This window comes from Aspergillus alliaceus, assembly GCF_009176365.1.
Source record: "Aspergillus alliaceus strain CBS 536.65 unplaced genomic scaffold BDW43scaffold_48, whole genome shotgun sequence".
Lineage (NCBI taxonomy): Eukaryota > Fungi > Ascomycota > Eurotiomycetes > Eurotiales > Aspergillaceae > Aspergillus > Aspergillus alliaceus.
Genome location: NW_022474731.1, coordinates 69,557 through 96,057, shown reverse-complemented (window position 1 = coordinate 96,057; position 26,501 = coordinate 69,557). Strand labels below are relative to the sequence as shown.

The window sequence follows — 26,501 nt, the reverse complement described above, 5'->3', positions numbered from 1 at the left end:
CTTCATCCCCATACTCACTCTGTCCTCGCTGTGCTATTCCGTGGCGGCCCTTGTCCCCGTCATTCATCGAGATCTTACCATTGTGTGGGAACGCATCAAAGTCGACCACCAGGCCCCAACTGCGCGGCATACATACATTCAGTGCCCGCAGATGGTTTGCTCGCTAAGTTTAGCCAAGCCACGAATGGACTTATGGAAGTCGACAAGCATATATCCGATGCGCCCCAGCAGCATCTGCACGTTCGAGTCACTTTCTCCGGTAAAATCGATATCATGTTTTCCTTGGCGGCCGCCTCCAGCTGTGTCGTCAGAGTTTCCCTGTTGAAGGTGTCCTTCTCAAATCTGCGCCGTGCCTATCGTGCCTACGCATATTGTTATGGCCATCATAACTGCCTTGATGTGAAAGTCAGCCTGTGCAGCGAATGGCGCATAGCCTCCAGCGTTACAGAATACTCAAAACCCCAATGTAACCCTTCACGTCGTGACGGCCCTAAAGGTAGATCATGATGGACTGAGGAGCAGGATGGTAGAGACGAGCGGCTAGCCTCAAATGCTGCGACTGAAAGGAGACGCCCTGTAGGTTGTTATGGTAGAGTATGTCCGTGAAGAGGGACCACAAGAGGCAATACTTGGGAAAATAATTTTGCTGCGTCTGATAGAGTTGCGCCTAGCCACTTATGCACTTCACCGTCTACACTTCGAAGAGATCTGACACGGAGATCAAGGTTCATGAATACAATGGCACTTCCTGACACCTACCAAGCCTTTCGGCGTTCCTCTGACAGGTCCAGGTACAGGAAGGCAATTGTGCCAAACACTGAACAGATTCTCTCACTCCAGCCAGGGGGGGGGGGGGGAGGGGATGGTTTCTTCGAGGTATTCGAGGGCGGCGAGGGATTGGGTGATCGTTACTGTTGAGGGGGGGGTGCTTGTTCGCATCCCGGAGCATCTTTCACAGGAGAGGTATGTCACATTGGCTGGACTTTGACAGATCTTTATCAGCACAGCGAGACTTGAGCTAGGCTAAATCTCCACTTCCTACGAGTTGAACGCATCATGTATTACATGCGCTGGAACCACAACCTGGGACGCTTTGAATATGACGGGATCTGCGAACCGGGGACGATCTGCTTTGGTGTAGGAGAGGCTTCTTTGAGCTACCTTGGGTATGATTGGATTATCTAATATATGATAATTAAGTGTATAGGTGCGGGCGGCGTAAGTATGTTTGGACTCTTGATATACTTAGGAGATGGAATCTGTCCGATCATTACATCTTCCTCCGACAAGAAACTGCAAGAGGTAGCAGCTCTTTGCCAGATGGAGCTATTAAAACGATTAACTATTGCGACCAGCGCGATTGGGAGAAAGAGGTCCTTCGCTTGGCAAAAGGATAAGGTGTTGATATCGTACTAGGAACTGTAGGAGGTATCAGTATTCCAAAAAGCATCGCGTGCTTGCCAACGCGTGGTGTTATATCGTGGATTGGCTTTCTGGGTGGCCTACAACTTGACGACTTCGTGCAGGCACTAGGAGATCTCTTTCAACGCGTCGGGACATTGAAGTAAGTTCTTTCAATTGTTGCTTCTGATTTCACTTGGTTGGTTGTGATCGGGCCGACACTGATAACCCTCTCAGAGAAATCCAAGTTGGCTCAAAGTCCGACCAGGTTCTCTCAGCTCCTGGATGAAAAGAAGATTTCGATAAAGCAAGTCTTTAGCAAAAACTTTGCATTCGAGAAATCACCGGAGGCATTCGACTACCTCTATTCGGGCGAACATATGGGAAAGGTCGTCATCCGAGTGTAAGAAACTACATTCATTTTTGTAGTAGGCTATACGCGAGGCTTTCACTGTCAAATAGATAAACCTCACCCACCCTGGAAATGAGTATCTTGGTACGAACGGGGTCTGTAAAATGATACAAAACTCAGAATGGCAACAGGTCACATTAGCTGAAGGCAAAAACCATCAGGTTCAAGAGATCTTTAAGGTTGTATATTCCTAGACCTACTAATGAAACTAAGCTAATCCAGTTAGCATGCCTTAACTGGGGTTGGAAATGAAGGAGTCACGCCAAAGGTCAATGAGTGCGACCTTGTACCGGTGTAAGAGCAAGCTTATAGAAATCAACAGAAGCACTAGTACCCACGAGGGAGCTAGCCCTCTTGCCCTTTGGCTGTACTGTAACCATCCAGGTCCAGTGCGCTGGGAAGTTGGGAGAAAGGTTATCACGGGGCTGTCCGCGATGATTTTTGAAGCTATATCAGCCGGGAGGCTGGGAAAATAAGGGACATAGTAACGCCCAAGGAGCGTTTTAAGGAAGCCATCTCGTGCATGGAGTCGAGCCACAAACCGTGAATCTTGGTAAATCCTGTTCACACGGTTAAAGCGAATACGCTGAAATTCCCGCAAGACCTGATTCAGTGCCGGCTGTGAAAGCTTCCCTGGCTCATTCTTTGAGAGCGTCCCATGGAGAAGATTAGCTAGAACGGCAGCATCTTCAATCGCAATATTGGCTCCTTGTCCAATATTTGGGGTCATCTGGGACATTGTTATTCGCAGCTCCTCTCCTTAACCTAGGTTATGGACTTACTTTGTGGATACTGTCCCCGAGACAGACCAGGCGGTCGGCGTGCCAGGTGTGAAAGATGTTTTCCTCCAGTGCTGTCATAGAGGCAATCTCTTTCTTCTCCCAGACATGGCCGAATGTGATATCATTCATCAGTTGAAGGTGAGCAATTTGCTGACACGTACGGATGGCGTCTTCATTGGAAAACCGCACCGTGTCTGGGTACACGTATATCTTGTCCATCTTTTTAATCACGAACCAGAATACTCTCCCGCCTTTCCCATGCATAGTAATAATCGTCAGCCGGTCGTAAAATGCATTTACTTGGTCTCCGGGGTTTAAACCCACGACGGGAGAAGAGATACCGAAGACGCACGCGTATTCGACTCTCATTCCTTCCAAGGACGAATCAAGAGATTAGTGTCCTGAAAGGATCAACCTGGCCATACAGCACAGCACTACTTACTTCTCTTCTCCCGCTTCGAAACCTGTCCTGATCTCCATATTTCCGAGCGGGTGACGCTATGGACACCGTCAGCACCAACCACCAGGTCCCCAGTGTATTTCTGTCCACTGTCTGTCAAAACTTCGGCATGGCTATCCAGCTGCTGGATGCGTATCACTCGATGCTTTGTATGGATATTTGACGGGTTGGGGTAGGACGTGTGCAGGATTTCGAGGAATTTCTGTCGATCCAGAAAAGCAATGGGATATCCGAACCTGGTTTCCAAATGAAAGTAACCTGTCAGCTAACCCTACTGAGTGTGGATATATCTCCCCGGGCGTCTGGTTAGACTACTGACCTTTCAGTGATAATTCTTGGATAGTCGCTTCGGAACGCAAACCCGTCTGGGTAGGAGATAAAGGCCGTATTGACAGGCTCCGTGATTGCCGCCACGGCATCAATGAGTCCCAATTGATCTAGAATCCGGGCTCCATTAGGCATGATCCCAATTGATGCCCCAATCTGTGGGGATAGGTCTGCGCCCTTCTCGAGAACGACATGATCGATTCCCGCCCGTCGGAGACAGTGCGCCAGGGTAAGGCCAGCGATAGATCCTCCGACAATGATAACTCTGAATTGGCCTTGACCACCCATCGAAAAGGTTGCGTAAGTTGCGCTGAAGCACCTGAGTAACATAAAAGTGAAGGTAAAGAATATTCTACCTCTCGAACTAGGAGGTATGGTCAGCCATGAGAGACATTGCAGTGTACGTAGGCTATCTCGAAAAGAGTATAGCAAGTAATACTCGTGTAAATATCGAGCAAAGTTGGGTATCGACCCAGCTGAGCCATCACCTGAGCGCTATATGCGTCAGACCGAATCCAAATTATCTGAGTCGCCACTCATCAATACCTACCTCTACGAGGTCTCCATGGGACCAGCAGTTATGTAGGTAGACTGGATCGACTATTCGGGCCATGGCTTGTCAGATCACTTCGCTTGCTATTTCCTGATTCTCGATATCTCTAACCGCGGGTGGAGACTTTGCGTTCGTACGCTATTTCAAACTAGCCCGCGATCAAGTGGATTCACATCAATCCATAGAGGAGTAAATCCAGGTCCGTCATTAGACCGTATAGACTCTGACTAGCACTCCAAAAACGGATCGTCAGCTGTACTGGGCCTTAATGGTTTGCATGGAATAGTGGTGGAAAATACGGCTGCATATCATGCATTTTCTACTAGACACACACGGACGGAGTTACGCCGGATCACGCCCCAAGCCTCAAGGGCTGCGGAATACCATTCTCCTACTATGCAGGGCTAGTGACACAAGAGGGACATATGTCGAGTAGCACAAGGGTCCGATGAGTCCAAAATCAAACCGATCTCCCAACAGCAAGCAGATGACCGAAAGCTCAGACATCCTTGCGTGTGCTGTCAATGCCATTGGTTCTCTCCAATTTCTGTATGTAATAAAAGAAAACACCATAGGATGCGTCCACGAAAAAGAAAACAGCTAAGCACCACAGTACGAGTGAACTTTTCAACCACGAAAACGCCTCTGGCCAGTATGTGCAACGCACCCACGCAACTCCCACCGTGCAGCAGGAACCTAGGAATCGGGAAAGCCTGATGGGCCAATGTTAGTGAAGTATAGACAAGAGTCTGCTCGGCGAGAGAGCGCCCCACTCACCAAAGAGTATACGACCCTCCACGGGTTCTTCCCCTCGTGAGCAGTTGACAGAGCCCGCCAATGCTGAGCAATAGCTGGCAGAAGGCCGCTCCCCACGAGTAGGCTAGACCAGGCCCAATCTCTACTGCCAGCGCAACATGCCCGGTGATGGACCCGATAATCCCGAGTAAGAAGATGAGGGGGAGGTTTCTCATCACCAGGGGCGCATGAACCCACTCGTTCGGGGCAAATTTGATTGCCGCATACATGACAGCGAGATTAATGGCCAGCCCACTCAGAATCACGGCTTGCTCAACGAGGGTCTTGGAAGGATAGATGAGACCGTATACGACTTCCCAGGCGATATTAGAGCACAGGGGCATGATTGCCATTCCATAAGTACGGTCTTGGAATGATTTGTAGACCATCCCAACATAGTTGATGACCCATCCAATTCCCATACCGAAGATGAGACCATGAGCCATCCAGGCAATGTCCTGGTATTCCGCTGGGGCGCTGGAGGTGTCAAACCCATCCATTGTACTTACTGAAAGTTAACCGGTAGGTAATGAATGTCTACTGGCGTAGTATGCAGTCGTCCCAAGAGTCTGTGGGAGAACATGAATAAATTCAGAAAGGGTTTTCCGTGCCGATGGTGACTTTATTAGGGCCGCAATGATCGACCAGCGATTCCCCTGTCTGACCAAAGCATAAAACCTTCTGCATTTCAAATACTTAGACTTCCACGGAGTATCACCTGCAGTAAGTGTCCCAAATGACCATCCAGGTTCGCTTTCTGATAGGATTGTTTAACGTTTTTTCCAAGTCTGACCTCATCCTTATACATGGCCTGGCTTACATCCACATCAGGGTTCAGTCCGTTCCTGAATCGCAGGGTTAGCTTCCACCAAGGTGTCATAGCACCTATAAGTTGAGATTAACTGTCAGTGTCAAAGGTGTAAAGCGCAGAAGACGCACTGCAATATTCTGAGTATCCAGCGGAGAGTGATATATCCGGAACGAAGTCAACACAACCACAACCGCAGCCACATTACGCATTGAGATCCTGTTTATGGCTCTCATCCTATAGTACTTCATACCATCATCATGAGCTTTGTTGACTATTTTCTCACTCACCCTGCATCCTATGCTATATTAGCCGCCCTGGTTATCCCAGTCACGGCTCTGGCATGGGACAGATTGCCGGATTTGTTGCCCTCCGGAAAGTCGTTATTGGTTGGCAAAAGGAACCCTTTTGAAATAACCGCATTGGAGTGCCCTTATAGTTATATTCGGCAGATATATGGAACGCATCACTGGGCGCCGTTCGTTGACAAACTTTCCCCAGGTCTTAAGGCAGAGGAGCCGGCAAAATACCACATGATCCTCGAGATCATGGATGGAATTCACCTCTGCCTGATGCTGGTCGACGATGTATGGGAGATATCTCCCAATTCATAGCTTTTGTAGGCGCTAACATCGAATTGGTAGATCAGTGATAACAGTGACTATCGCAAAGGGCACCCAGCTGCTCATCGAATCTATGGCGTCTCGGAGACGGCGAACCGAGCATATTATCGGGTAACCCAACTGTTAAATCGCACAGTGCAAGAATTCCCAGAGCTTGCGCCTTGGTTGATGCAATGTCTCGAGGAGATTCTTGAAGGACAGGACCTCTCACTGGTTTGGCGTCGAGATGGTCTCTCTGTTTTTCCAGTCCAACCAGAAAAGCGACTTGTGGCGTATCGCCGAATGGCATACTTGAAGACAGGCGCTTTGTTCCGTCTTCTCGGGCAGCTCGTCTTGCAGAATCGATCCTACGATGATACCTTGAGTACTATCGCGTAAGTCGATCGAACGATCTAAAACAATGGAGCCTCTGTACTAACTCCGCTCCTGACTAGATGGTATTCCCAACTGCAGAACGACTGTAAGAACGTCTACTCCTCTGACTACGCCAAAGCCAAGGGGGCTATTGCTGAAGATCTGCGCAACGGCGAACTTACACATCCAATTGTTGTCGCTTTGAATACTGCTGAAGGGCACTTAGTCGCCCGAGCTCTGGAGGTTCGATCACCACATAATATCCGACAGGCGTTACGAGTTATCCAAAGTGATGAAGTGCGGATTGTGTGTCTTGCAGAAATGAAGAAATCGGCGGTTTCCATTCAGGATTGGCTCTCCCTCTGGGGGCGAAATGAGAAGATGGATATGAAGAGTACACAATAAGGGGGCTCTATCAATCTCCAGTTCGCCGTCTCTTTTAGATATGAGTAGTTGAAATCGGTAATAGGTTTATTGCCTGTCGATAGCGTTGGATTCGACTTCGGTTGATGACATTCTTGACCTTAATCCATTTTAATAGTTGCTATCTTTTCCAAATACGGAAAAATGATGTTTTGCCTTCGCTCAACTCCATAGAGAGCTCAGTATCCACCATGTTGCAATGGAAGCAGTAGTGTATGAGCAAATGATAGTTTGATTCAAGTTGACCGATCCATAAGAATGACATGGATAGTGACCAACATCGGAGAGTCTGCATGCATATACCGCGTCATCTGCTGAACGCACAAGTATCGGAATCAGGTACTTCATCACCTGTTTGATGGAGCTGGTCAGGCGAACCCTCCGGCAATATGCCATCCTGGGTAATCCCCGGATGGGGGATTCTTGAGGACGGAGGAGGGTGATCCTGTAGTCCCTGTTGCATACGAGCCAGTCGCAAACGAAATGTCAGACTCCTCAGTGGGAGCAACGGCATTAAACATTTTCTTTCTAGTTCTTCCTCACGCTAACTTAGATATAAATGTCACTCGTGCTTGCTTCGCCCAAAGGCTTCGTATCTTGGAATGTGGATGTCCATTATATTCCCAAGATACTATATTCGGATTGTAATACCCTAAGCTGGAGTAGCATGATTTCAGGTGTGCCCGACCGCTGGAAACTTGTTGCGTGTTCTTTAACCTCACCTATGGACGGACGCTATCCCTCGCCAACTTCGCCGGTTGACCTCTTCGATGACGGGGCCTCGCCCTTACAAAGGCCTGCTGTTGACAAGGAGACGGTAGCGATACTCACCCACTGTCATGAAGCCCGCCACCGGCTAACAGGTGGCTACAGATCATTCGTGGGCCGCTTGACTATCTGTTGATGTACCCTGGAAAGGACATTCGTCGCAAGTTTATGCAGGCTTTCAATGAATGGCTGAAAGTCTCAGAGGATAAATTGAACATCATCGCGGAGATTGTTGGTTTGCTGCACACAGCTTCTCTTCTGTATTTGATCCCACCTATTCTCCGAATAGTCTCGTGATAAAACTGCCCCTGGTACTCTTACTAATTTCTTTTGCTGCGTGGAACCATTCACAGGATCGATGATATCCAAGATTCTTCAAAATTACGTCGGGGGATACCTGTAGTTCACTCCATCTTCGGCGTCGCACAAACGATTAACTCCGCCAACTATGCTTACTTTCTCGCCCAGGAAAGGCTCCGGGAGCTCAACCGACCTAAAGCGTATGAGATCTATACTGAGGAGCTACTCCGTCTCCATCGGGGACAGGGCATGGACTTGTACTGGCGAGACTCACTGACCTGCCCGACTGAAGAGGAGTACATTGAGATGATCGCAAACAAGACTGGTGGACTGTTCCGCTTGGCAATCAAGTTAATGCAGTTGGAAAGCGAGGTATCAAGGTAGGGCCCCAATTTACACTTTTCTATACCGTCTTGACGCGGCTAATTGGCCTAGTGATTTCCTGAAGCTTGCCGAACTACTGGGTGTGATCTTTCAAATCCGTGACGACTACCAAAACTTGCGAAGCGACCTATATAGCAAGAATAAGGGCTTTTGTGAGGACCTCACGGAGGGAAAGTTCTCATTCTTGATTATCCACAGTATCAATAGTAATCCGGACAATCATCAACTACTCAATATTCTCCGACAGAAGAGCGAGGATGAGTCGATCAAGAAATACGCCGTCGAATACATTCAGTCCACAGGATCGTTCGAGTATTGTCAAGATAGGCTAGCGTCATTGCTGCACGAGGCAAAGGTAATGGTCGGAGAGCTGGAAGAGAACGTCGGGTTTTCCAAGGGGATTTATGATATCCTGGGTTTTCTAATGTAATCGGGCGAATATTTTTGGCGTGAGAGCGTGAACATTGCGCCACACTTCCCTTCAAATTGCTGCTCAGGTCTATTTGCATACTCTAAGGCTGTATATTTGTACTCAGAGCAAGGTTATACAGGTCCTGGAACATATCTCATGTTCACCATTCGCTCCATCCTTTCTTTATTCTTGGGGGATTTTCCTGTTTTATTGCTTACTGGCGTTTTTCAAGATGAGCCGGAGAAGCAGCTCGTTCCTGTCCAAGTGTTGCTACTGTACCTGCCCGTCTTTGAGATGGTACTAGTTCTGAACATCACGCAACAAATTGGTGGTCTTTGGCAACCTGTCCCTCAATTCTCGAGATTGAATTGCTATCCGTAAGGTATACTTAACATATATCTCATCTGGTCTACGCAATGAAGAAGGCCTCTATTGACTAGAATATAATACACATCAAGGTATGAACAAGGCTGCAGCCTACGACGTTCAGCCACCTAACGTACCGTAGTATTATTTAAAGTGTCTATATCTATCTGTGATAATCGGGTAAATCATACTACTGGTGGCAGTGCTATCAACAGCTGCAAATGTCGTTCATACCCTGCTCGTAAGCACGACTCGGTAGGGAACCCACCATGTAGTTAGGATTCGAACTGAAAGCACTTTTGGATCACATCTCCACAGAACCAAGCAAATCTCGCACAAAGCCTTCGCTGTTATGTACGTGTCTATGTGCTACATGGTATTGACGCCTGCCTGCCACGGTTCAGTTGGAGGCTATCTATTGTTGGCATGTGCATTTGCGTGATGAATTCTTCGCTTCCAGGGGGGAGATTGAACCCTGGTGACAATGTAACGTGGGCATGGTATGTCGACAAATCCAGGGATGTGTACATTCGCGGAGGTCACGAGATTGGTATCGAGACGGACGATCATGAATTCGCCTGCATGGCGCGTTTTCTAACCGGTGATGGAATCGCTGTGATCCAGGTCATCTGCAAGCCCCACGAGACTTCGTATTAGGGCCACTGTATGCGACGAAGGTAAAATATGATTCCGTAATCCGCGTACACGAGGCATCAAGTTTCCAATCCGACTATGCTGCAGGTTTTTGCGGAATCTTCAGCGGAGATTGATACTGATCCGGGTGCGGATAGGGCCGAATTACCCTTGGTACTGTGTCAGTTTCCAAATCAGTTTTAGCCTTGCAGACATCTGATGGAGGGATAGCAGGGATTATCTGAGTAATAGGTCTAACTATCAAGTCCCTAATATGGTAGGTAATAGCAATGGAGATTGCTTCAACGCAGTTTCTAAGGTTCGTTTAGGTTTTGCCACGCTCTATTTTGTATTGCCGAAGATAGCGAGGACACCGAGATTGTGGAAAACACTATATGTGTAAAATGCCTAGGATATGCTCAACTCCTCTTGCACTAAGAAGGCTACCTTCCATATAAGTGTTCTCTAAGCAACGGAACTACTGGAGTAGGTAAACCGAGAGTCCCCAGCTAGCTAAACTAAGATCGATAGTTAGAAACCAGGGCTGCAACCTATGACATCAGCCAACACATTGGAAGAAGTAAATTATTTCTCGCTCTTCGTAGTTGAATCCTCCACTATCTCGTCTGCATTTTTTAGGAATGACCGACGTTGATGATGTCCCGGACCCTCGGTTCGTTATCCTCCAAAATCTCTTCACCCGCAATATATGCGCAGGAGGCTACCGAGTAGCTAGCTGCTGTCCCCGTATTAGACTACACAGCTGTTGAAGCAGGCCTTAGATTCCTACGTCTCAAATTCTGCTCTGTGCACGTCGGATTCCTGAGCACCATGATGTACTTGTTGAGGTCCTGGTACACCTCTCCGAATTGCCAGACGCGATAACCGACCAAGCAGAGTCCTTTAGTCATTATAACTTCCACTGGGACGCATACTATCATTGGAATACATGTGTACCAGCTGCCAACCCCCCACCCCCCCGGACCGGCAACAAAGATAGATTTCGGGTATCATAAGCCTCACCAAGTTCATCGCACTCCTTGTAGCAACGGACGAGCCCGTATTCGTATCCTACACCTGATACACACTTGTCACCCTCCGCACTGCGCTCGAAACATCTCCGATACATATGATACTAGAGAAACTTATAAAGCATGGATTCCGGCAGCAGCAGCTTGGATCAAGACTTTCGGCATGTAAATATATGGCTGTGATCAAGAATTTGAGCACAGTTTGAGTACTGCACCAGGGAGTGGAGGTCTGTTCTGGAAAGGTATGCATGGATTTTGTAAGACGAGGTGGAGACTTTGGCGAGAGCAATTCGGAAGATCGCACAAATGGAGGTAGAGCTGGACGAGGAGAGAACTATCGCAAAGGAAACAGAAATAATGATGAAGGAGACTAACGTTGGAGAGGTAGAGCGAACTAGAAGGATTTGTATTAGATATTATCTCCTACTCCGGAAAATAAAAGAAAAAATAGGGCGGTAATGATTTCGGTCAGTATACCACCTACGATGACTCAAGGGACTTATTGAACTACGTAGACAACGAGCTACCAATTTAAGTAACCATTAAAGAGAATGACACTTGGATTGGCTAGTAACCCTTCTATATAGGATGAAAGTCCGTGCCAACGTTCAATTACGAGCAAAAACCGAGTCTGCCTCGCGCATTAGGTGCAAATATGCTTATTGTGCAGTAGGTCTTAGTCCCACCCAACACTATTTCTACATCTGGCGAGGTATTATAGATTATTTTCTGGCGTATACAGTGTCCTCACAGCATGCAACAATATTCTGAGGCGCTGTCCTCCTCGGCAAGGGGCATTGTTTCATCGATTGCACTTCGAGACTTTTACAGCACGTCGGTGATTATTGTGGCCGAGGCATTGACGGTACTCTATCCTATATTCCTGGGTCCCTCTAAGTCGGACTTGTTAGCTAGTTCTAAGCTAGTCAAGGAGGTTGTAAGCCTATTGGTTGAATTCCTTATGTGCCACGGTGACCCTAATTTAGGTCTTCCCAGTTGCCGATTTAGGTTTAATCCGTAATAGCGTTGGAATCAGCTCCACAGTTAGCAAAACAACATCCCCTCCCCTTCATAATAACATCCCAGCTATGGTACGGTGTGGTGGACGAAGCAGAGGTTGCCAAACGTGTCGGAAGTTGAAGAAAAAGGTAAAGACCCAAACTCTTCCAAAAACTTTCTCGATTATAACGACGGCCTCTAGTGTGATGACGTGTATCCACAATGCGGACCATGTACCGCGACAAACAAGATATGTCCAGGACCCATCGTAGGGGCTATCTTTGTAGACTCCAGCCTTTCCCGAACACAGGGCACAACAAGAAACAGGGGAGCGAAAACATGCGAGAGGAAGAACCCGGCAAACGATGGAATCACTGGCGCACCGCTGCCAATGATTCAACTTCAAAGTTCTGCAATGCAGGATACTCAACTTGTATCCAACATGATGTACTTCTATTCAAACTCCGCGCGTTCGTCCAACGGACGGCAATCCTGGATACTGCTGCTTCCCGACCTCATCACTCAGTCGAGGCAGCAGACGCGAGTTGCGGTGTTAGCCACTTCGATGCTCTTGCTAGCGATCCAGTCGCGTGAAGAGCGCATCTTTGTAGAATCCCTCGGCTACTATTGTCAGGCCCTCATATCCTTACGGAGACAGCTACCCTTGGTGACAGACCCGCAGAACCCAGACTTCCTGCCATTGACCTGTGTAGCGATCGTCCTCTCTTTTTTCGAGGCACTCTGCGGCACTTTGTTCAACGGTTACTATCAACACGTTCAGGGCGCTGTGGTCCTACTCCAGATTCAAGGCCCTCGAAATTGCGCCTTGGTCCCATACCACAGCCTCTTTTATGCCGTCCGGAATCATGCCGTATGATGATCATCCAGCGAAGCGTTTTACAAAAGCTAATCTCAGTACTTTAGATTTGCGCATCTCTAATGACAGGAAAAATATCGCCTCTCGCTGGTGAACCGTGGTTGACGATTCCTTTCTCTCTGTCAAAAAAGTCCAGCTCGGACTTGGTGAATGACATACTTCTTGCTATGCCAAGGTATCTCTCGGCGCTCAATGCAGACGAGACGGCTAGCGAGACAAGCAGGCTGTCCAGGGAAGATATTGTGCAGGATCTGATGAATCATTTGCAAAATCTAGCCGGTATATGGAGCCAGATATCGCAGCACGAGCATCCCATTGCTGAATCAACTCAGCCCACGATACCTCAATCAGTGGAATTAACCCAGCGATATACTTATGACAACCCATACCATGCTAAGGTTATCGCTAACTACCGCACCGCCCACCTCCTTGCATTCTCGCTGTTGTCGATCATTCTTCCATGTCATGACTGGGATGTCGCACCTTTCCTTGACGATTCGGCGTCAATACTATCCGCAGCGGGGTATCTTGAAGAATGTGATATTGGGTGCGCATATTTTCAAATGGTCTTTCCGCTGCGACTCGTTGCTCAACATAGCCCATGCGCAACCAGGCGACGAGTAGCCATCGATATGTTGAAGCGCTGGTGTGGGGAGAAGCCCGTCAGAGGCCTTGCGAATAGTGCATTGGAAGCTATCTACCGGGGCCAGTGTGTAATTCCTCAAATGTTAATCCTATGATCCGTGTACATGCAACGATCTCTGTAGCCCTATCCTATCGTTGTCCTATATCTATGTTCATATTTATACGCAAATTGATGCTCAAATTCAGACCCCACACCGCAAAGATTCCTCGATATGGTTTAGCGCAGCATCTTCGTCGGATTTAAATGACTCTATCCCCGACAGCGTGGATGTGGATATGCGTCATTTATGTATTCTCTATCCAGTAATCCCAACATGCTGACGAGAAAGACATTGCTCAATGCGCTTAACCCCAAAGAGGATATCTTTGCGTTTTGGTTGGGGGCGGCGCTCTGCTAGATAAATGGCCAAAGACGACCACCCATCATTCACTCTTCACATCGAGTCTTCTAGCCCTGTCTATCGCAACGTCTATCCAGATATGTCTACCGAACATTCCAAGGCCTGTTGCGAGCGCCCTGTGCCTAAGCCTTTTTCATATACCGCAAAAGGACAATGGATCGAGCTTGACGGCATGGACACCTGTACGTAGCGGTGCACCACGGCAGTTTCGTCTACATACAATTTGCTGTGCTGACCACATTAAACGATAGATATAACAGGAGACACAAAGGCGCAACGAGCCGTCCTCTGGGTCTATGACATCTTTGGCTTCTCCTCCCAGATTCTCCGAGGCGCAGATATCTTAGCACACTCTTCCAAAGAGCCAATCCTGGTCATCATCCCAGACTGGTTCCGCGGTTCCACCGCAGAGCTATCATGGGTACCCCCCGTCACGGAGGAGCAACAACAGAAACTCGGTACTTTCATCCAAACAAAAGCATCAGCTGCGATCGTGGTCCCTCATGTGCGAACCTTCGCGAAATGTGTGAAAGCCGTGTACCCGCGGATCCAGCGATTGGGAATCTTCGGATTCTGCTGGGGTGGAAAGTTGGTATCATTAGCATGTCAAGGAGACGCGTTGTTTGATGTCGCTGCGCAAACATCTCCGGCGCGGGTAGACCCCGAGGAGGCCAAGCATGTCACGGTTCCTATGGCGTTGCTTGTCTCTGGAGACGAGGATGCCGGCCTGGTGGCGAGATATGCGGAGAATATACGAGCGGAGACACACGTTGAGATGTTTCCATCGCAGATACATGGGTGGATGAGTGCACGGTATGCTATGGCTGCCCTTCTGAGCTTATCTTAAGTGAGAGCAGCGCTAACCGTTTTGCACGATTAGGGGGGATTTGAACCGTCTCGTTGTATGGAACGAGTACCAACGTGGCTACCAAGTTATTGTGCAGTTCTTTGATAAGTACCTGTGAAGCGTTACTATTCAGAGTCTTGTAAAACCGAAGTGCGCATTGAATGTACCTACTATATATGTACCTAACATATCAAAAACAATGAAGAGAATGTATCATACAGCTGTAAAACCAGAATGTAAGAAATGCGAGAAGAGATAGAAATCTAGGTACTTGACCAGCCAAGCGCCGGGTTGGGCATCTGGAGCCATTCCTCCACCATCGCGTCAAAATCTGGTCTATACAGCCAGTCCAAGTCAAAAGCTTGGTGGGCGTCCGACTGCTCATCTTCACTTTGCTTCGGCATTCGGCGTCTATCAATCTGTTCGTTGAGCTGCAGCACCTTGTCGACTCGCTCTTGCCGTCCTTGCTGCCACACCTTCAAGCCCTGCTCCAGGGAGATGTCATTTCTCCCCCCAGCCACGATCAGCGAGAACGTATAGACATCTTCGAAAGCCTGGTTGATCCCCTGCCCCGCACTGGGAGGGATAGCATGTGCTGCATCGCCCAGGATGATTACTCGGCAGTAGTGCGAAATCCATCGGTCTAGCTTAGGAACAACGTAAAATGGCCATAAGTTAATCTTATCCGGGGTGGTCTGCCACACCGCGCGCTGCACAATCACCGGGAAATCACCGGCTCCGTCTCGCAAGAAATCCACACACCACTGCTTATCTCGCAGAAGTCGATCCCAGCCCTGTCGATCCAGTTGCGGAGCACGCTTCTGTCTCCCGATCAGGACCTCAGACCCATCACTCAGCTGTGGCGCAATCACAAAGGCACAGTGCGTCTTGTTCATAATGGTAACCGGCATTTCATACCCATCGGGGGCCATCAATTGACTAGCTGGAACTGCAGCTGTCACTCCCACTGTGTTTGTGAATTTCGGTTCCAAATCCGGGTACAGGTATTTTCGGACTCTCGAATGGATCCCATCAGCGCCCACCAGACAGGTTGCTGACGCTGTAGTGCCGTCATCAAACCGCCAGGTTACATCTGACTCTGTCTCAGAAATCACCTCAAGAAACTTCCTATTGTACTGAACTGGGATGTTCGCCTCTGCGGCCAGTGCTGAGAGCACCCTGATGAGGACATGCCGGTAGACCCGCAGGCCGTGGTAGCCGTACCTCTCGTGTCCAAACTCGTATGTGTCGATCAGCTCGTCATCAGGAGAGCGAAAATATAAGTTATCGAACTCGTATGCCTCCGGTCGAATACGTTGATATGCTCCGAGGCTATCAAGGATGCGGAGTGAATTGGGAGACAGCATAATCGCGCCTCCAATATCTAGCGGCGCAAATCGGGCCTCGTAAATTGTACATGGGATAGACCGGCGATGGAGAGCAAGAGCTAGTGCCAGACCAGAAAGGCCAGCACCGATGATAGCAACATTGTGTAGAGTCGACATGGTATTTGGTATGAGTGGGTTGAGCTTGGGTCCTATAAATTTCTAACGACTTAATCCGTCAAAAGCACGAATGGCGTTTGTTCGGTCTGTGGATTTGGAGGGTAGTATAGCTGACCTCAAAGGATTCTTAAGATATCTATATACGAATCAATTATGCGGATCTCATCCGGAGGTAAGAATGTGACTCTGAGAGCTTTTTCGGATCCGGATGCCCGGATCCGACAGTTTATCTCCGTGGAGGACATACGATATGGACCATCTATGCACTGCTGTAAGGGTTATACCTACATAGAATGTTATCTAAGCCTTGGGCCGCGCTACAAGTATAGTCAATGCTTATTTGGAGCATGGGGTATATTTTTGCATCATTTACATATCTTTATCTAGAACAATTCATTATGCGGAACGAGCCAGGGGTCTAAATCCGAAAATATTAAGACTCCCTAAAGATTCCACGCAAAAGCGCCATTCTCAATAATGAACGGATCCCCTTGGAAATTATTGAACTCCATAGCCAGTGCCGATGATTGAGCCAGAAAATCATCTGGCAGGTGGAGCTCAGTGGAGGGCGTGTACGACCCTGGGCCGGTGGAGTTGAATATCGGTTGCGTAGTTTGAAGCTATCGGCCAGGTTAGTAGAAAAACTCCCGCTACGAAAGATCCGGGCTCCGGTATCTTACCATCTGAGCGAAATCGGTGAGATTCAATGCCAGCGAGTCCTCCGCAACCGCGGGAAGTAGCTGTTGTCGACAAGCAGCCAAGGCCCGTTTGGCCCCTTGCGACATGCGTTGTTCCTGCATGTGCGTCGAACCGCGGGCGCGCACGGATTGTAGAACGACTGCGAGAAGCAGAACGTCCTTGAGGTTACTCCCTGCTTCGCTAATACGGAGGGTTAAGCTGTCCAAAGTGTTTTCAACAATACGAGTCAAACTCGCCTTGCTGTGTGTTGAGTTCCACTGCGCGGCTAGACCAGGTAGGCTAGAGTGCTTGATGTATCCACACACACTTAAAGCGGCCCATAAAATGTCGCCGTTGCAGATTACTTGGAAGAGCTCCCAATATGCGCCTGAGTTGAACACCTCTAGATCAGCTACATTGGGGTCAAAGTGGTCCTGGTAGGATAGGATAGCTAGGGATGACTCTAGGCAGGCTTGGCAGACCTCTTGGAAAGCCGGATCATCGCGAGGATGCCCAAGCACGATGGGCCGGTAGAGGAATAACAGAGGCCTGCGTGTATAAATGTCTAGTAGAACCCGACTCAGCAGCACTGTCGGATTGACGCCATTCGTAAGATTTTCGTTCAGTTTCAAGTGAGAAGGTATTTGCCGCAGGCATTCTACGATCTTTCGTCCCTGCTGGACCACTTCGCTTAGATCGGCTCTCGTATATGCTATTCGAACTAAAGACAATGCTCGTATACGCTCTGCCAGGGACATGGCCAGGGACACCTGATAGATAGAGTCTGTCCATTCCGATAACGACTTCGAGGGCGGAAGCTCCATGGTGGTCTCATCGAAATCGGAGTCGTTGAGGTTGGCCGGTGGTGGTCCAACGTCGTAGGGAGACACCATCATAGGCATCCCCGACGAGATAGACGCTTGAAGGTCCAATTCCACGATAGTAATCCAGAGTCGGCGCCGTATCTCCGCCTGGAAGGCCGATAGCTCCGCACAGTTTCTCAAATTCAGGTGCAGACCCATCACCATGGCTGAACGAACGATGCTGCCCGTGGCCCTCCACACTTCCTCGGTGGGCACTAGTCGTACACGGCGACTCAAGTGAAGAAGTGTCTCAATTTGAAGTGGAGCCAGCTCAGTCCGCTGCTTTCGACTCAATTTCTGAAGCCAAAGTTGGATCAGGACGAGTGCTGGGCCGTTCAAATACTCCCACAGGGTAATGTCATTTTCCTTCAACCGCTGGCCTTCTAGCGCCAGTGATGCGGTGCATACCGCCGTGAGAAGCGGTAGAAATGCAGAGGATGACTGGTAACGCTCATGATCTGGGTTAGCCCAGAATTGCGTGTACTCCTGGAAGAATGAAGGGACATGGATAATTCGAAATGTCTTCTCAAAGTTAGTGGTGTAGCTGTTCAACAGTCGGTCACAGATACTTTGAGGAGGGAGGGACGCGCGAAGTTGCGCCAGTTCAGAGGAACTTCCAACTTCCAAGCTCGACGCGGGCGAGTCCATCGGGCCTTGCAATTTCCCCTGGAGAAATTGGACTTCCTTCGCAAGGCTGACAATTGTCGGATCCCTAGTGCACTGCGCAATGAACTCCTTGGCTTCGGCGAACTGCGAGAGAGATATCAGCCGGGGTAGGAAAGTCCGACAGGTGAGCGACCATCTAACCTACGTGATTCAGAAGAGAAATCCTGTTGTTTTGCCCGTGATACCGGGTTCGCGTCCCCTTGACCACCAGAGTGCCAATAAATGGCTGGGAGTCGCTTGTTTCAGGAGCGCTATCGTGCGGTCGCGCATCAATACTATGCTCGGGGTTAGCATCGTGATACGTTTTTATCCGCTGCACCTGGATTACTTGATTTGAAGGGCTGGGGCATGGCTAGCCAAGGGGGGATTAGCAACCTGCGGCCCCAGGCCGAGCCGTTCTTCTAGCCTGATCACCCGTTGCTGGAGGTCTTCAATAACCCCGATTCCTGGAGCCTTTTCGGCCTCACTCCGTTGCTCATGGTTCCGCCCAGCATCATTCGGACTTAGGTGAATGCGTTTCACCTTGGGAAATGCATTGGGGCACTGGTTATAAGTACAACCTCCGGGGCATCCGGCTTTGATGCAATTCTCGCATGGGGTCACTCGATCACACTTAAGCTTCTTCTCCCTGCATCTCAGGCACGACACTACCGGCCGTTGCCGTTTACGAAGTTGCAAGGCATCTGTGGAAGCGTCCACGCTTGTCATGTCGGACATATCAGGTTGGTCGAAAGATCACAGCGAACGGAGTTGTTGGTTTGATGCCAAGCCAAGAGGCGGCGAATGGAATTCAGCCCCCAACCGGTTACTATATATAGGTTCTAGGGTGTCGATCCCTGACTATTTCAGCGGGCATGCGAGGTCGGGTGAGTTCTCACGTAGCTGTTCTGCGGCGTCAGGGATTTATATAGACCATCTGGGCGAGGTATAGAAGCTACATCCCCGACGCGCGTGTCTGAGATCTGCGGTTACAGATCGTGAGACTTGCTTCTTGCCCCTAAACCCGTCGAGTCCGAAGACTTTTCGCCAAGATGGCGCTCAGCGGCTAGTATTCCCCGTGAAGGCCAGTAATATTGAAAGTTTCGTAAGATCCACTCCATCATGGACTTCATTCCGTACTCCGGATTGCTTGGCCCAATAACAATGACTTATATCCTTGCAGTGGAGTGTCTGTCCAAGTCTGACAGAACCTTATTGGTTAGAAGAGACTGCCTTCTCCTTATTAGGCATTCATTGACTCTCAGGCTCTATCTGCAGGGGCTCCGAGGCTCTTGCTGTATGTGTATAACACATCTTGCATCGGTAGATCTACAACGAACTTGGCTCCAGCTGTTATATCAACAGCTGTTCTACGGCATAGTTACTGCAAATCAACGTGTCTAAAGTGCCACTTGCGGAGAGACCCCAATGCTAACGTCACAGTGGAGCTCCCTAGAATACTTGAAATTGCACAACTCGTCATGCGTTTCCGTTCTTCGACAGGCCTCGATTTGAAGGATGATATACCATGAACAACGCTCCGGGGCTTTCGGAATTAGGCCTAGATAGCGATTGACACATCAGAATATATTAAACTAATAAACGCACTAGCAAGGATTCCTCGGAGACAATCCATTTAAGCCCTCAATTACCCCACCAAGCACCTCCGAGTCGTAAGTAATATCATTCTGCTGACAATGCGCTCCCCACTTACTCCCAAATTTGATGTCCTGGTAAAGGCCCTTCTAGAGGAATGGCACGTTCCAGGGATGACAATCGCCGTTGTAGAAGGCGCTGAGACCTTCGCCAAGGTGCGCGCCGGTCACCATGGGCCTTGGCTCTGCATTCTGTATTAACGGACTTGTAGGGCTATGGTATCGCCGTCTACCCCGACACAAAAGCCACCCCAGAGACGCTGTACTACACTGCCAGCACGACCAAGGCCTTTACGGCGGCAGCGATGTCCCTAGTCATCGACGATCGCAAGAGTAACAGAACCGACAACGACCGAAACACAACTCGAATCGATTGGACGACTCCCCTCGCATCCATCATCCCGGAAGACTTCGTTCTCCCGGACGACTACGCCACCACACATGTTACCATCGAAGATGCCCTGTCCCATCGCACCGGCATGCCGGATCACATACGCCATTTCGGTGGAAATGGACCTTCGTCTCGCACGGTTAGGGAGGAAGTTCGCCTGCTACGACACCTCCCAAGTACGGCCGAGCTGCGCACGAAATACATGTACAATAATCTGATGTACACGGCAGTCTCGCACACCATTGAGACTCTAACCGGGGAGGACCTTGGGGCATTCCTAAGTCACCGCATCTGGACGCCCCTACAAATGACCGACACCTACTGGACGCCAGAAGAGGCGCAGGCGAGCGACAAAGTTTTAGCGCAGGGATACGCCTGGAACACTGATAAAGGCGAGTATATCCCTGAGCCGCCGCCGGACATAATCGGCTCATCCGGCGCCGGCGCGATCATCAGCAACGTTCTTGACTATGCGAAGTGGATACGCTGCATGATGACGCGGGAAGGGCCGCTCAGCGCAGAAGCGCATGAGGCGTTGGTCCAGCCGCGGACCATCATCACCGACGATCCAACGATTTTATTCCCTCCCCCTCATCTGTACGCTCTTGGCTGGACCCAGGCCATTTACCGGGGCGAGCACATCGTCTGGCACCCCGGCGGAGTCGCTGGATACGGAGCCACGGTGATGTTTCTCCCTGCGCAGCAGTGGGGTTTGGTCATGGCGGGGAATACCACGCTGACGAGTAATTTCGTTCAAGTGGTGCTGTACATGTATCTGCTGGACGAACTATTGAAGACCCCGCCGAATGAGCGCTTGGATTGGAGCCGATTGATCTGGGAGAGGGTTAACCTTCATAGGGAGCAGCAGATGCATGCGAGGGAACTTTTATATCCTCAGTTGCCTACAGTGCCACTTCCGCCTGCTCACTTAGTGCACGAGTATGCCGGTCTGTACATTCACCCGGCGTATGGAAGACTAGACCTTTTTGTCGACGCGGGGGGGTCAGGCCTCGTTGCTGATCGCACGACGTGCGAAGTTCCCATGATGGTTGTCCTGGAACATGTCAGTGGAGAGTTCTGGCTGGCAACTCTTCAGGAGAAGAACCAAGATCCTCGCGACTATGAGAAGGTGCGGGCGGAGTTTAAAACCGGGGTGGACAGTCGTGTAAACGAGGTGGGAGTCGATCTCGAGGCTGAAATGGCTGGGGAGAAGATCTGGTTCCGGAGGGTGTATTGAAGTGGAATACAGAAATTCTATCGGTCTTTCATACAAGGTACTCAAGGCGGTTATCCAGACTAGGTATAGCGATAGCCAAAATGAGTTATATATTGTGAATTGATTACCAGCTACATCTGGGAAGCATATCACACAACAGACTAGACCAAAAACTCCAGAAGTTCACCACTTAGAAAAAACAGCCCATTGGTTCCCCCTTCAACACAACCATGTCCTCCACTAGTTTGTGATCACCGGGGCAGTATTATCCCACTTATTTCTCTCAGCAGCATCGACGAGCCAGCGAGCAACACTCACACGGCTCGTGCTGGCCATCATCGGAACGCCTTTACCATCATGTGGCCATAGTTTCACTTCCTGAACGTCAGTGTCCACCAGTCGTGAGGGACGGACTAGAACGAAGTCGACGCCGCTAGCTCGGACTTCACGGTCCGTAAGGTTGTGGTCGTCATACTGGTAGATCATATTGGACTTCTTCATCAACAACTGCAGAGCACAATTCATATTTTTCCACGACTCCCCCACCCCGAACGCTTGTAAGATGACCACCTTTTTCACCCCGTACTCCTTCATGACCGCCACAACATTGGCGTTGCAATCTGCCATGAGGCGTGGGGGTGAAGTCGGGGCTGCAAACGGGCTATCGGAGGCCCGAGGAGCGCTGAGAGTTACAATCACCCCATCTGGCACGTCGAATTGGAATGCCACCCTCACATCATCTATCTTAGTAGGTGTTCCTACGAGCGGGTTAAGTTAGTCTAGCGACACGAAGACCGGAAAGGGCACATCCTACCTTGCACGAGTTTCAGGCCGGTTTTATCTTCCATAGAGGACGGTTTCCGGACCAACGCTGTCACTTTATGTCCTGGAGCTCTAGGTATTAGTAGATATTGAGAATGGTGGGGGCACGAATGACACACCTCGACGAAGTAACTCAGCAATTGTCAACTGGCCTGTGCGGCCACTGCCACCTATCACTAGAAAACGCATCTTGGCTGTGATATAGGCTTGATTGGGGTTGTGCTTTTGGGTATAGTATTTCCGATGAGATAAGAATATATGAGCTGGTTAACATGACTGGACTATGGATCTCTCAATATTTATATCTGTTTTTCTAAGCGAATCCCTGATTTAGGGCTCGGATCCGAAGTCCTTCGGATCCGGAGGGGATGAAGTGCGTTGGACAATAAACATTGCTGCAGACTCTCCGAAAACAATGATGAGAGATAATAGGGCACTAAGTCAATAGAGCAGCATAGTCACCGTCTTCTCGCTAGGGAATTGTGCCTCGATCCCAACGTGGAGAGTATTTTCCGAGTGGTTGACGTGTGTTGGGTGGGCAAGAGCCAAGAAAAATATAAATCAGTGCTGACCAACTCTATCGCCCATGGATGGCTATAGAGTAACGAACTCGATTTTTATTTCGATTGCCATATTTGCCCAGGTTGCCAACTAGGCAACTTCAAGAAGTTTAGTTTCTAAATTAATTGAAGGATCGTCCGCGAATGGATTATCCAAAACGGAGTCAACCCATGGTGGTTCCCATAACCGAGACGGTCACATTGACCACCCCGCAACACGCTTTGGTAATAGGAAGAGTATTCTCCCTTTATCTTAATAATGTAATATAGAATACGATTCAAAAGACCAGGCAATAGAATACTGGGAACTGGAGAGAGTAAGCTAAGGCTTTTTAGCCCCGCCCTACCACAGGTCATATCACATCACTTCCCTTCAACGTCCCTCGCTCACCCAATAAATAGGAGCGAGGAAGGCAAGTACATACTTAAGTATGCGCAAAAGAATGGCCGTTCCGGAGTTAGGGCAAACAAAGAAACGCGTTAGGTAGTCCAAAGAAAACTATTACTTTACGGATAGCACGAATAGCGGATCATTACCTCAGGTGCATTCGATTGATGCCGGATAATTTCCAAGTATAATATATTCAATCTATGATTAATGCTGTCGAACAATCAGAAGGACCTATCCTAGAAGTGGCTTATAGGCTCGAAATCAGAGGAAGGGTCACGTAATTCTCATATACCGGCCTAAAATGGATATGGTTTTCTCCTTGCAGCTTTTCCGCGGAGCTTTTACGTTATTAGCACCTGTCAAAGAACACGAAGAGAAGACAAAAAGCATACCGATCAGTAGGATAATTGTGCCTGAAAATTTCCGAGGCCTGAGTGCCTCCTGAGGATACTCCAGCACAAGTTTACCGCCCTTCTCTACCACTACATTGCTCAGCCAGATCTCCACGTCGACCGGGTAGACCTCGCCGGGCATGACTGGGAGAACGCCCGTGGAGTAGTAATCGCGATACGGCAGATACTCCCGGTGTCGCAGATGCTTTTCGTTTACCTTGCGCATACTGACGCGCGTCCAACCTTTGGTCAGTGGGGTGGGGTCTCCAACAGTACTAGTGTAGTATATCTCTTCCCCAGAAGGGGAGACATAACGCAGTGTCAGGAAGAGGTCAGTTTCAGATGAGAGTGGACCACCTTCGTCGGGACAAACAAAGACGTTCAGAGATGAGCGACGATGTGGCCAGTAACCACCGTCTCTTCGAATGCATGAGAGTAAATTGGAGTAGCTGAGGGTTTTCGAGAGTCCCCAACGCGCGATAAATATGCTTCACTAAGCCCGACTGAGGCGCTTGAGTTTGCAACCGAAAATCCAGGGTGAGAAAGAACTTTATATATTTCGTACGGGCGAGGGGTCATTCGCTTTTGGGGCATCGAGTATACACTCTCTCAGCTTTGGCGTTGTCGAAGCCGACATTCCCTTGGGTAGTAGGATATTAACTTCGGGTGCTTGACCAGTACTCCAGCCTGCTCGGTCTTCTCCCCAGAGGAAAGCATCAAGGAAGCTCCTTTGCAGCTCCACCTCTTCATGGTAGTAGAATGGGAGATCATGACGTCCAGTGATGAATCGTAAATACTTGCGTTCTGAGCCAGCGTTCATTTAGCCGATCACATTGTCACGTAGACGTAGTAAAATACCAGCTCAATCGGCAACGGAAAGCAGTGGGACTTGTATGTGTTCCATATTATATTCCCTGGAGGCGTAGTACGGCTCATCGCGGAGTCTGTTCTTAACATTATCAATTATTTGGTCATTGTGATTAGCCAGCAATCCTTTCTCAGACAGGTCACCTTCAATAGTGTCAGGATCCTAGTTGCGACCAGCACGCCCAGTTCGTTCATATTGGTTGCCGATCACTTGGCGATCCCACCACCACTTGATAAAAGTATTTGGGAGAATTGCCTTCATGGCGACACCGGTCACGGTAGTAATCTGGATTAAACCCCAGGGAATCATACAGGCCAGGCCTTTGGGCTGACTTGATGCCACTCGCCACTGACCACCAGCATAGTAGCTGATACCTAAAAGACCGACTTCCATAGACCACGACCGTTGTGCGGCCCAATCTACGTCATCGACGAATACTTCACTCGTGGCACGCGATGCGATATCTAGGACACCGGGGGCCGGCCTAAGCCACGCTCGTCGGCTCGAACTACTGCTTAGCCCTGCTTGGTCCAGAAGCCGGGAACTGGAGTCTCCCAAACCGAATAGTCGGAGCGATGCTCAGGATTGACCTCGCCGTAAGGCCTAGAATGGAAACTACGTGACTTTAACGACTGAATTCCAGCGGATGGAAAGGGAGACGTACTCTTTGTATTGGATATCCTTGCCGTATGGCCCGTAGTTCACTAGTATGGGGGACCTATTGACATCTTTGTGCCGATAGATATTGCAGCGGATTTGCCCTGAGTTCTTCTTTAATGTGATCGTTGTATTCTCTTCATAGATGCACGGAAAGTTGTGGCGCCTATACGGGAAATATACTTGATGGGATTCGTCATGTTGACAGAAGACACAGAAAGAGAATACTCCAAGGGTGAGGATCTCGAAGACTTTCACATTATAGGGACAGTAGTATTGGGTGTTCTGAACAACCTCTCACCTGCTCTAAATAGTGACCCGGCATTAGGAGCCCGGAGGTATGTGGAACCAAAAAGTCGAACAAGCGTGCGCAGTGACATAAATTCCAAGTCTCCCAATGAAGGCTGTGTACAAGGAATGGCTCAAGATCTAGCCGCCTGCGATTTCCTTGAGCATGCTCCCTTTACTGAAAAGATCGAATCAAATACCCTACGATGATGAGCTTCGACTGCGGACTCTCAAAGAGCGTCGAGAGCCGTCACGTTTGTAGTTTAGACTCACATATGGCTAAGAGGATTTGGTTTCATTTCATCTGTCATACAAGCACTAGGCAGAAATCCCCTCGACAAGCCGTATACTGTGATGGTATGGGGAAGCAGTCACAGTTAGAAGCCTAGATACAACGCACCAATGGCAATACTTAAGTCACTGAAGAATGCGCAAGTACCGCTGACTATGATGAGGTCGTGGGCATAAGCCTTCAGATACACAGAGTAATATGTCATTTCTAGCATGAGGGGCCCATGCGACATCTGGGGAAAGGCGTTGGACGATCTTTATTCCACCAACGCATGACTTCGCAGTTCCGGCCCCGAGCTACCCCGAAGTAATATATAGTTGAGTCTTGGCTGCAGCTTCATTCCCCTCACATCATGCCTGAGTCAGGATGGTGACACAAAGGTTTAGAGATTATCTATCATTACGTTCGCGATCAGCATGTCTGGACCGATACATGCCGGTAAACCTCCGTTCGGTCTCTCGCTGGGCGATACGGTTAGAGGCAACGGGCGAATGGGGTCGGCATCATTGGCGGAAAAAATCTAGCCAAATATTCTCGCAAGAAGTTGAACTAGCATTCATTCTTCGTACGCGAGGACTACCTGAATATGGGTGCTGGTTAGGCTATATATAGTTTTACTGCCCTTTATAAACTGTGTTCATCATCATTGATTGCTTCAATTCCTGAATCACTACTAC

The 26,501-nt window shown here is 49.1% G+C and overlaps 10 protein-coding genes across 10 annotated transcripts; 4 read left to right on the top strand and 6 right to left on the bottom strand.

Annotated features, from left to right (window-relative positions):
* Nucleotides 1-1,985: 1,985 nt before the first annotated feature.
* BDW43DRAFT_321743 (FAD-dependent oxidoreductase) lies at nucleotides 1,986-3,670 on the bottom strand (the record flags this gene model as incomplete). Its single annotated transcript, XM_032049400.1, has 4 exons — nucleotides 1,986-2,564; nucleotides 2,596-2,966; nucleotides 3,038-3,291; nucleotides 3,375-3,670. 4 exons carry the CDS (start codon nucleotides 3,668-3,670, stop codon nucleotides 2,046-2,048), a joined length of 1,440 nt encoding a protein of 479 aa, XP_031896704.1. The 3' UTR covers nucleotides 1,986-2,045.
* A 764-nt stretch (nucleotides 3,671-4,434) lies between these two features.
* Nucleotides 4,435-5,230, bottom strand: BDW43DRAFT_302821 (uncharacterized protein; the record flags this gene model as incomplete). The annotated part of the gene is made up of 2 exons (XM_032045312.1): nucleotides 4,435-4,648; nucleotides 4,713-5,230. The coding sequence occupies 2 exons, from the start codon at nucleotides 5,228-5,230 to the stop codon at nucleotides 4,435-4,437; spliced, it is 732 nt and encodes a 243-aa protein (XP_031896703.1).
* A 568-nt stretch (nucleotides 5,231-5,798) lies between these two features.
* Nucleotides 5,799-8,820, top strand: BDW43DRAFT_302819 (terpenoid synthase; the record flags this gene model as incomplete). The annotated part of the gene is made up of 6 exons (XM_032045311.1): nucleotides 5,799-6,125; nucleotides 6,183-6,535; nucleotides 6,596-6,812; nucleotides 7,812-7,966; nucleotides 8,060-8,386; nucleotides 8,442-8,820. The coding sequence occupies 6 exons, from the start codon at nucleotides 5,799-5,801 to the stop codon at nucleotides 8,818-8,820; spliced, it is 1,758 nt and encodes a 585-aa protein (XP_031896702.1).
* A 3,426-nt stretch (nucleotides 8,821-12,246) lies between these two features.
* Nucleotides 12,247-13,448, top strand: BDW43DRAFT_314513 (uncharacterized protein; the record flags this gene model as incomplete). The annotated part of the gene is made up of 2 exons (XM_032047821.1): nucleotides 12,247-12,702; nucleotides 12,756-13,448. 2 exons carry the CDS (start codon nucleotides 12,247-12,249, stop codon nucleotides 13,446-13,448), a joined length of 1,149 nt encoding a protein of 382 aa, XP_031896701.1.
* A 379-nt stretch (nucleotides 13,449-13,827) lies between these two features.
* On the top strand, nucleotides 13,828-14,727 carry BDW43DRAFT_321740 (dienelactone hydrolase family protein). Its single transcript, XM_032049399.1, has 3 exons — nucleotides 13,828-13,936; nucleotides 14,006-14,567; nucleotides 14,635-14,727. The coding sequence occupies exons 1-3, from the start codon at nucleotides 13,834-13,836 to the stop codon at nucleotides 14,717-14,719; spliced, it is 750 nt and encodes a 249-aa protein (XP_031896700.1). The 5' UTR covers nucleotides 13,828-13,833; the 3' UTR covers nucleotides 14,720-14,727.
* A 137-nt stretch (nucleotides 14,728-14,864) lies between these two features.
* BDW43DRAFT_321737 (FAD-dependent oxidoreductase) lies at nucleotides 14,865-16,106 on the bottom strand (the record flags this gene model as incomplete). Its single annotated transcript, XM_032049398.1, has 1 exon — nucleotides 14,865-16,106. One exon carries the CDS (start codon nucleotides 16,104-16,106, stop codon nucleotides 14,865-14,867), a length of 1,242 nt encoding a protein of 413 aa, XP_031896699.1.
* Nucleotides 16,107-16,435: 329 nt separating this feature from the next.
* BDW43DRAFT_287236 (uncharacterized protein) lies at nucleotides 16,436-19,281 on the bottom strand. Its single transcript, XM_032043128.1, has 4 exons — nucleotides 18,642-19,281; nucleotides 18,459-18,588; nucleotides 16,787-18,397; nucleotides 16,436-16,726 (listed from the first exon to the last, which is right to left on the bottom strand). The coding sequence occupies exons 1-4, from the start codon at nucleotides 19,028-19,030 to the stop codon at nucleotides 16,550-16,552; spliced, it is 2,307 nt and encodes a 768-aa protein (XP_031896698.1). The 5' UTR covers nucleotides 19,031-19,281; the 3' UTR covers nucleotides 16,436-16,549.
* Nucleotides 19,282-19,606: 325 nt separating this feature from the next.
* BDW43DRAFT_287231 (beta-lactamase/transpeptidase-like protein) lies at nucleotides 19,607-21,775 on the top strand. The gene has a single exon (XM_032043127.1). It carries the CDS (start codon nucleotides 20,253-20,255, stop codon nucleotides 21,573-21,575), a length of 1,323 nt encoding a protein of 440 aa, XP_031896697.1. The 5' UTR covers nucleotides 19,607-20,252; the 3' UTR covers nucleotides 21,576-21,775.
* Nucleotides 21,776-21,794: 19 nt separating this feature from the next.
* On the bottom strand, nucleotides 21,795-22,565 carry BDW43DRAFT_314508 (TrkA-N domain dehydrogenase; the record flags this gene model as incomplete). The annotated part of the gene is made up of 3 exons (XM_032047820.1): nucleotides 21,795-22,312; nucleotides 22,369-22,440; nucleotides 22,496-22,565. The coding sequence occupies 3 exons, from the start codon at nucleotides 22,563-22,565 to the stop codon at nucleotides 21,795-21,797; spliced, it is 660 nt and encodes a 219-aa protein (XP_031896696.1).
* Nucleotides 22,566-23,574: 1,009 nt separating this feature from the next.
* Nucleotides 23,575-25,569, bottom strand: BDW43DRAFT_321736 (uncharacterized protein; the record flags this gene model as incomplete). Its single annotated transcript, XM_032049397.1, has 10 exons — nucleotides 23,575-23,665; nucleotides 23,720-23,765; nucleotides 23,795-24,138; nucleotides 24,194-24,267; nucleotides 24,325-24,359; nucleotides 24,395-24,515; nucleotides 24,594-24,730; nucleotides 24,761-25,071; nucleotides 25,252-25,379; nucleotides 25,546-25,569. The coding sequence occupies 10 exons, from the start codon at nucleotides 25,567-25,569 to the stop codon at nucleotides 23,575-23,577; spliced, it is 1,311 nt and encodes a 436-aa protein (XP_031896695.1).
* Between the last annotated feature and the right edge of the window lie 932 nt (nucleotides 25,570-26,501).

Excerpts from the sequence above, each read along its gene's own strand:
- BDW43DRAFT_287231 (XM_032043127.1), top strand. The coding sequence starts at position 20,253 with ATGTCCCTAGTCATCGACGATCGCAAGAGTAACAGAACCGACAACGAC.
- BDW43DRAFT_287236 (XM_032043128.1), bottom strand. The coding sequence starts at position 19,030 with ATGTCCGACATGACAAGCGTGGACGCTTCCACAGATGCCTTGCAACTT. Across the intron at positions 18,589-18,641 it reads GCCCCAGCCCTTCAAATCAA|TATTGATGCGCGACCGCACG; the intron begins GTAATCCAGGTG and ends CCCCGAGCATAG. Across the intron at positions 16,727-16,786 it reads TCACCGATTTCGCTCAGATG|CTTCAAACTACGCAACCGAT; the intron begins GTAAGATACCGG and ends CCTGGCCGATAG.
- BDW43DRAFT_321740 (XM_032049399.1), top strand. The coding sequence starts at position 13,834 with ATGTCTACCGAACATTCCAAGGCCTGTTGCGAGCGCCCTGTGCCTAAG. Across the intron at positions 13,937-14,005 it reads GCTTGACGGCATGGACACCT|ATATAACAGGAGACACAAAG; the intron begins GTACGTAGCGGT and ends ATTAAACGATAG. Across the intron at positions 14,568-14,634 it reads CATGGGTGGATGAGTGCACG|GGGGGATTTGAACCGTCTCG; the intron begins GTATGCTATGGC and ends TTGCACGATTAG.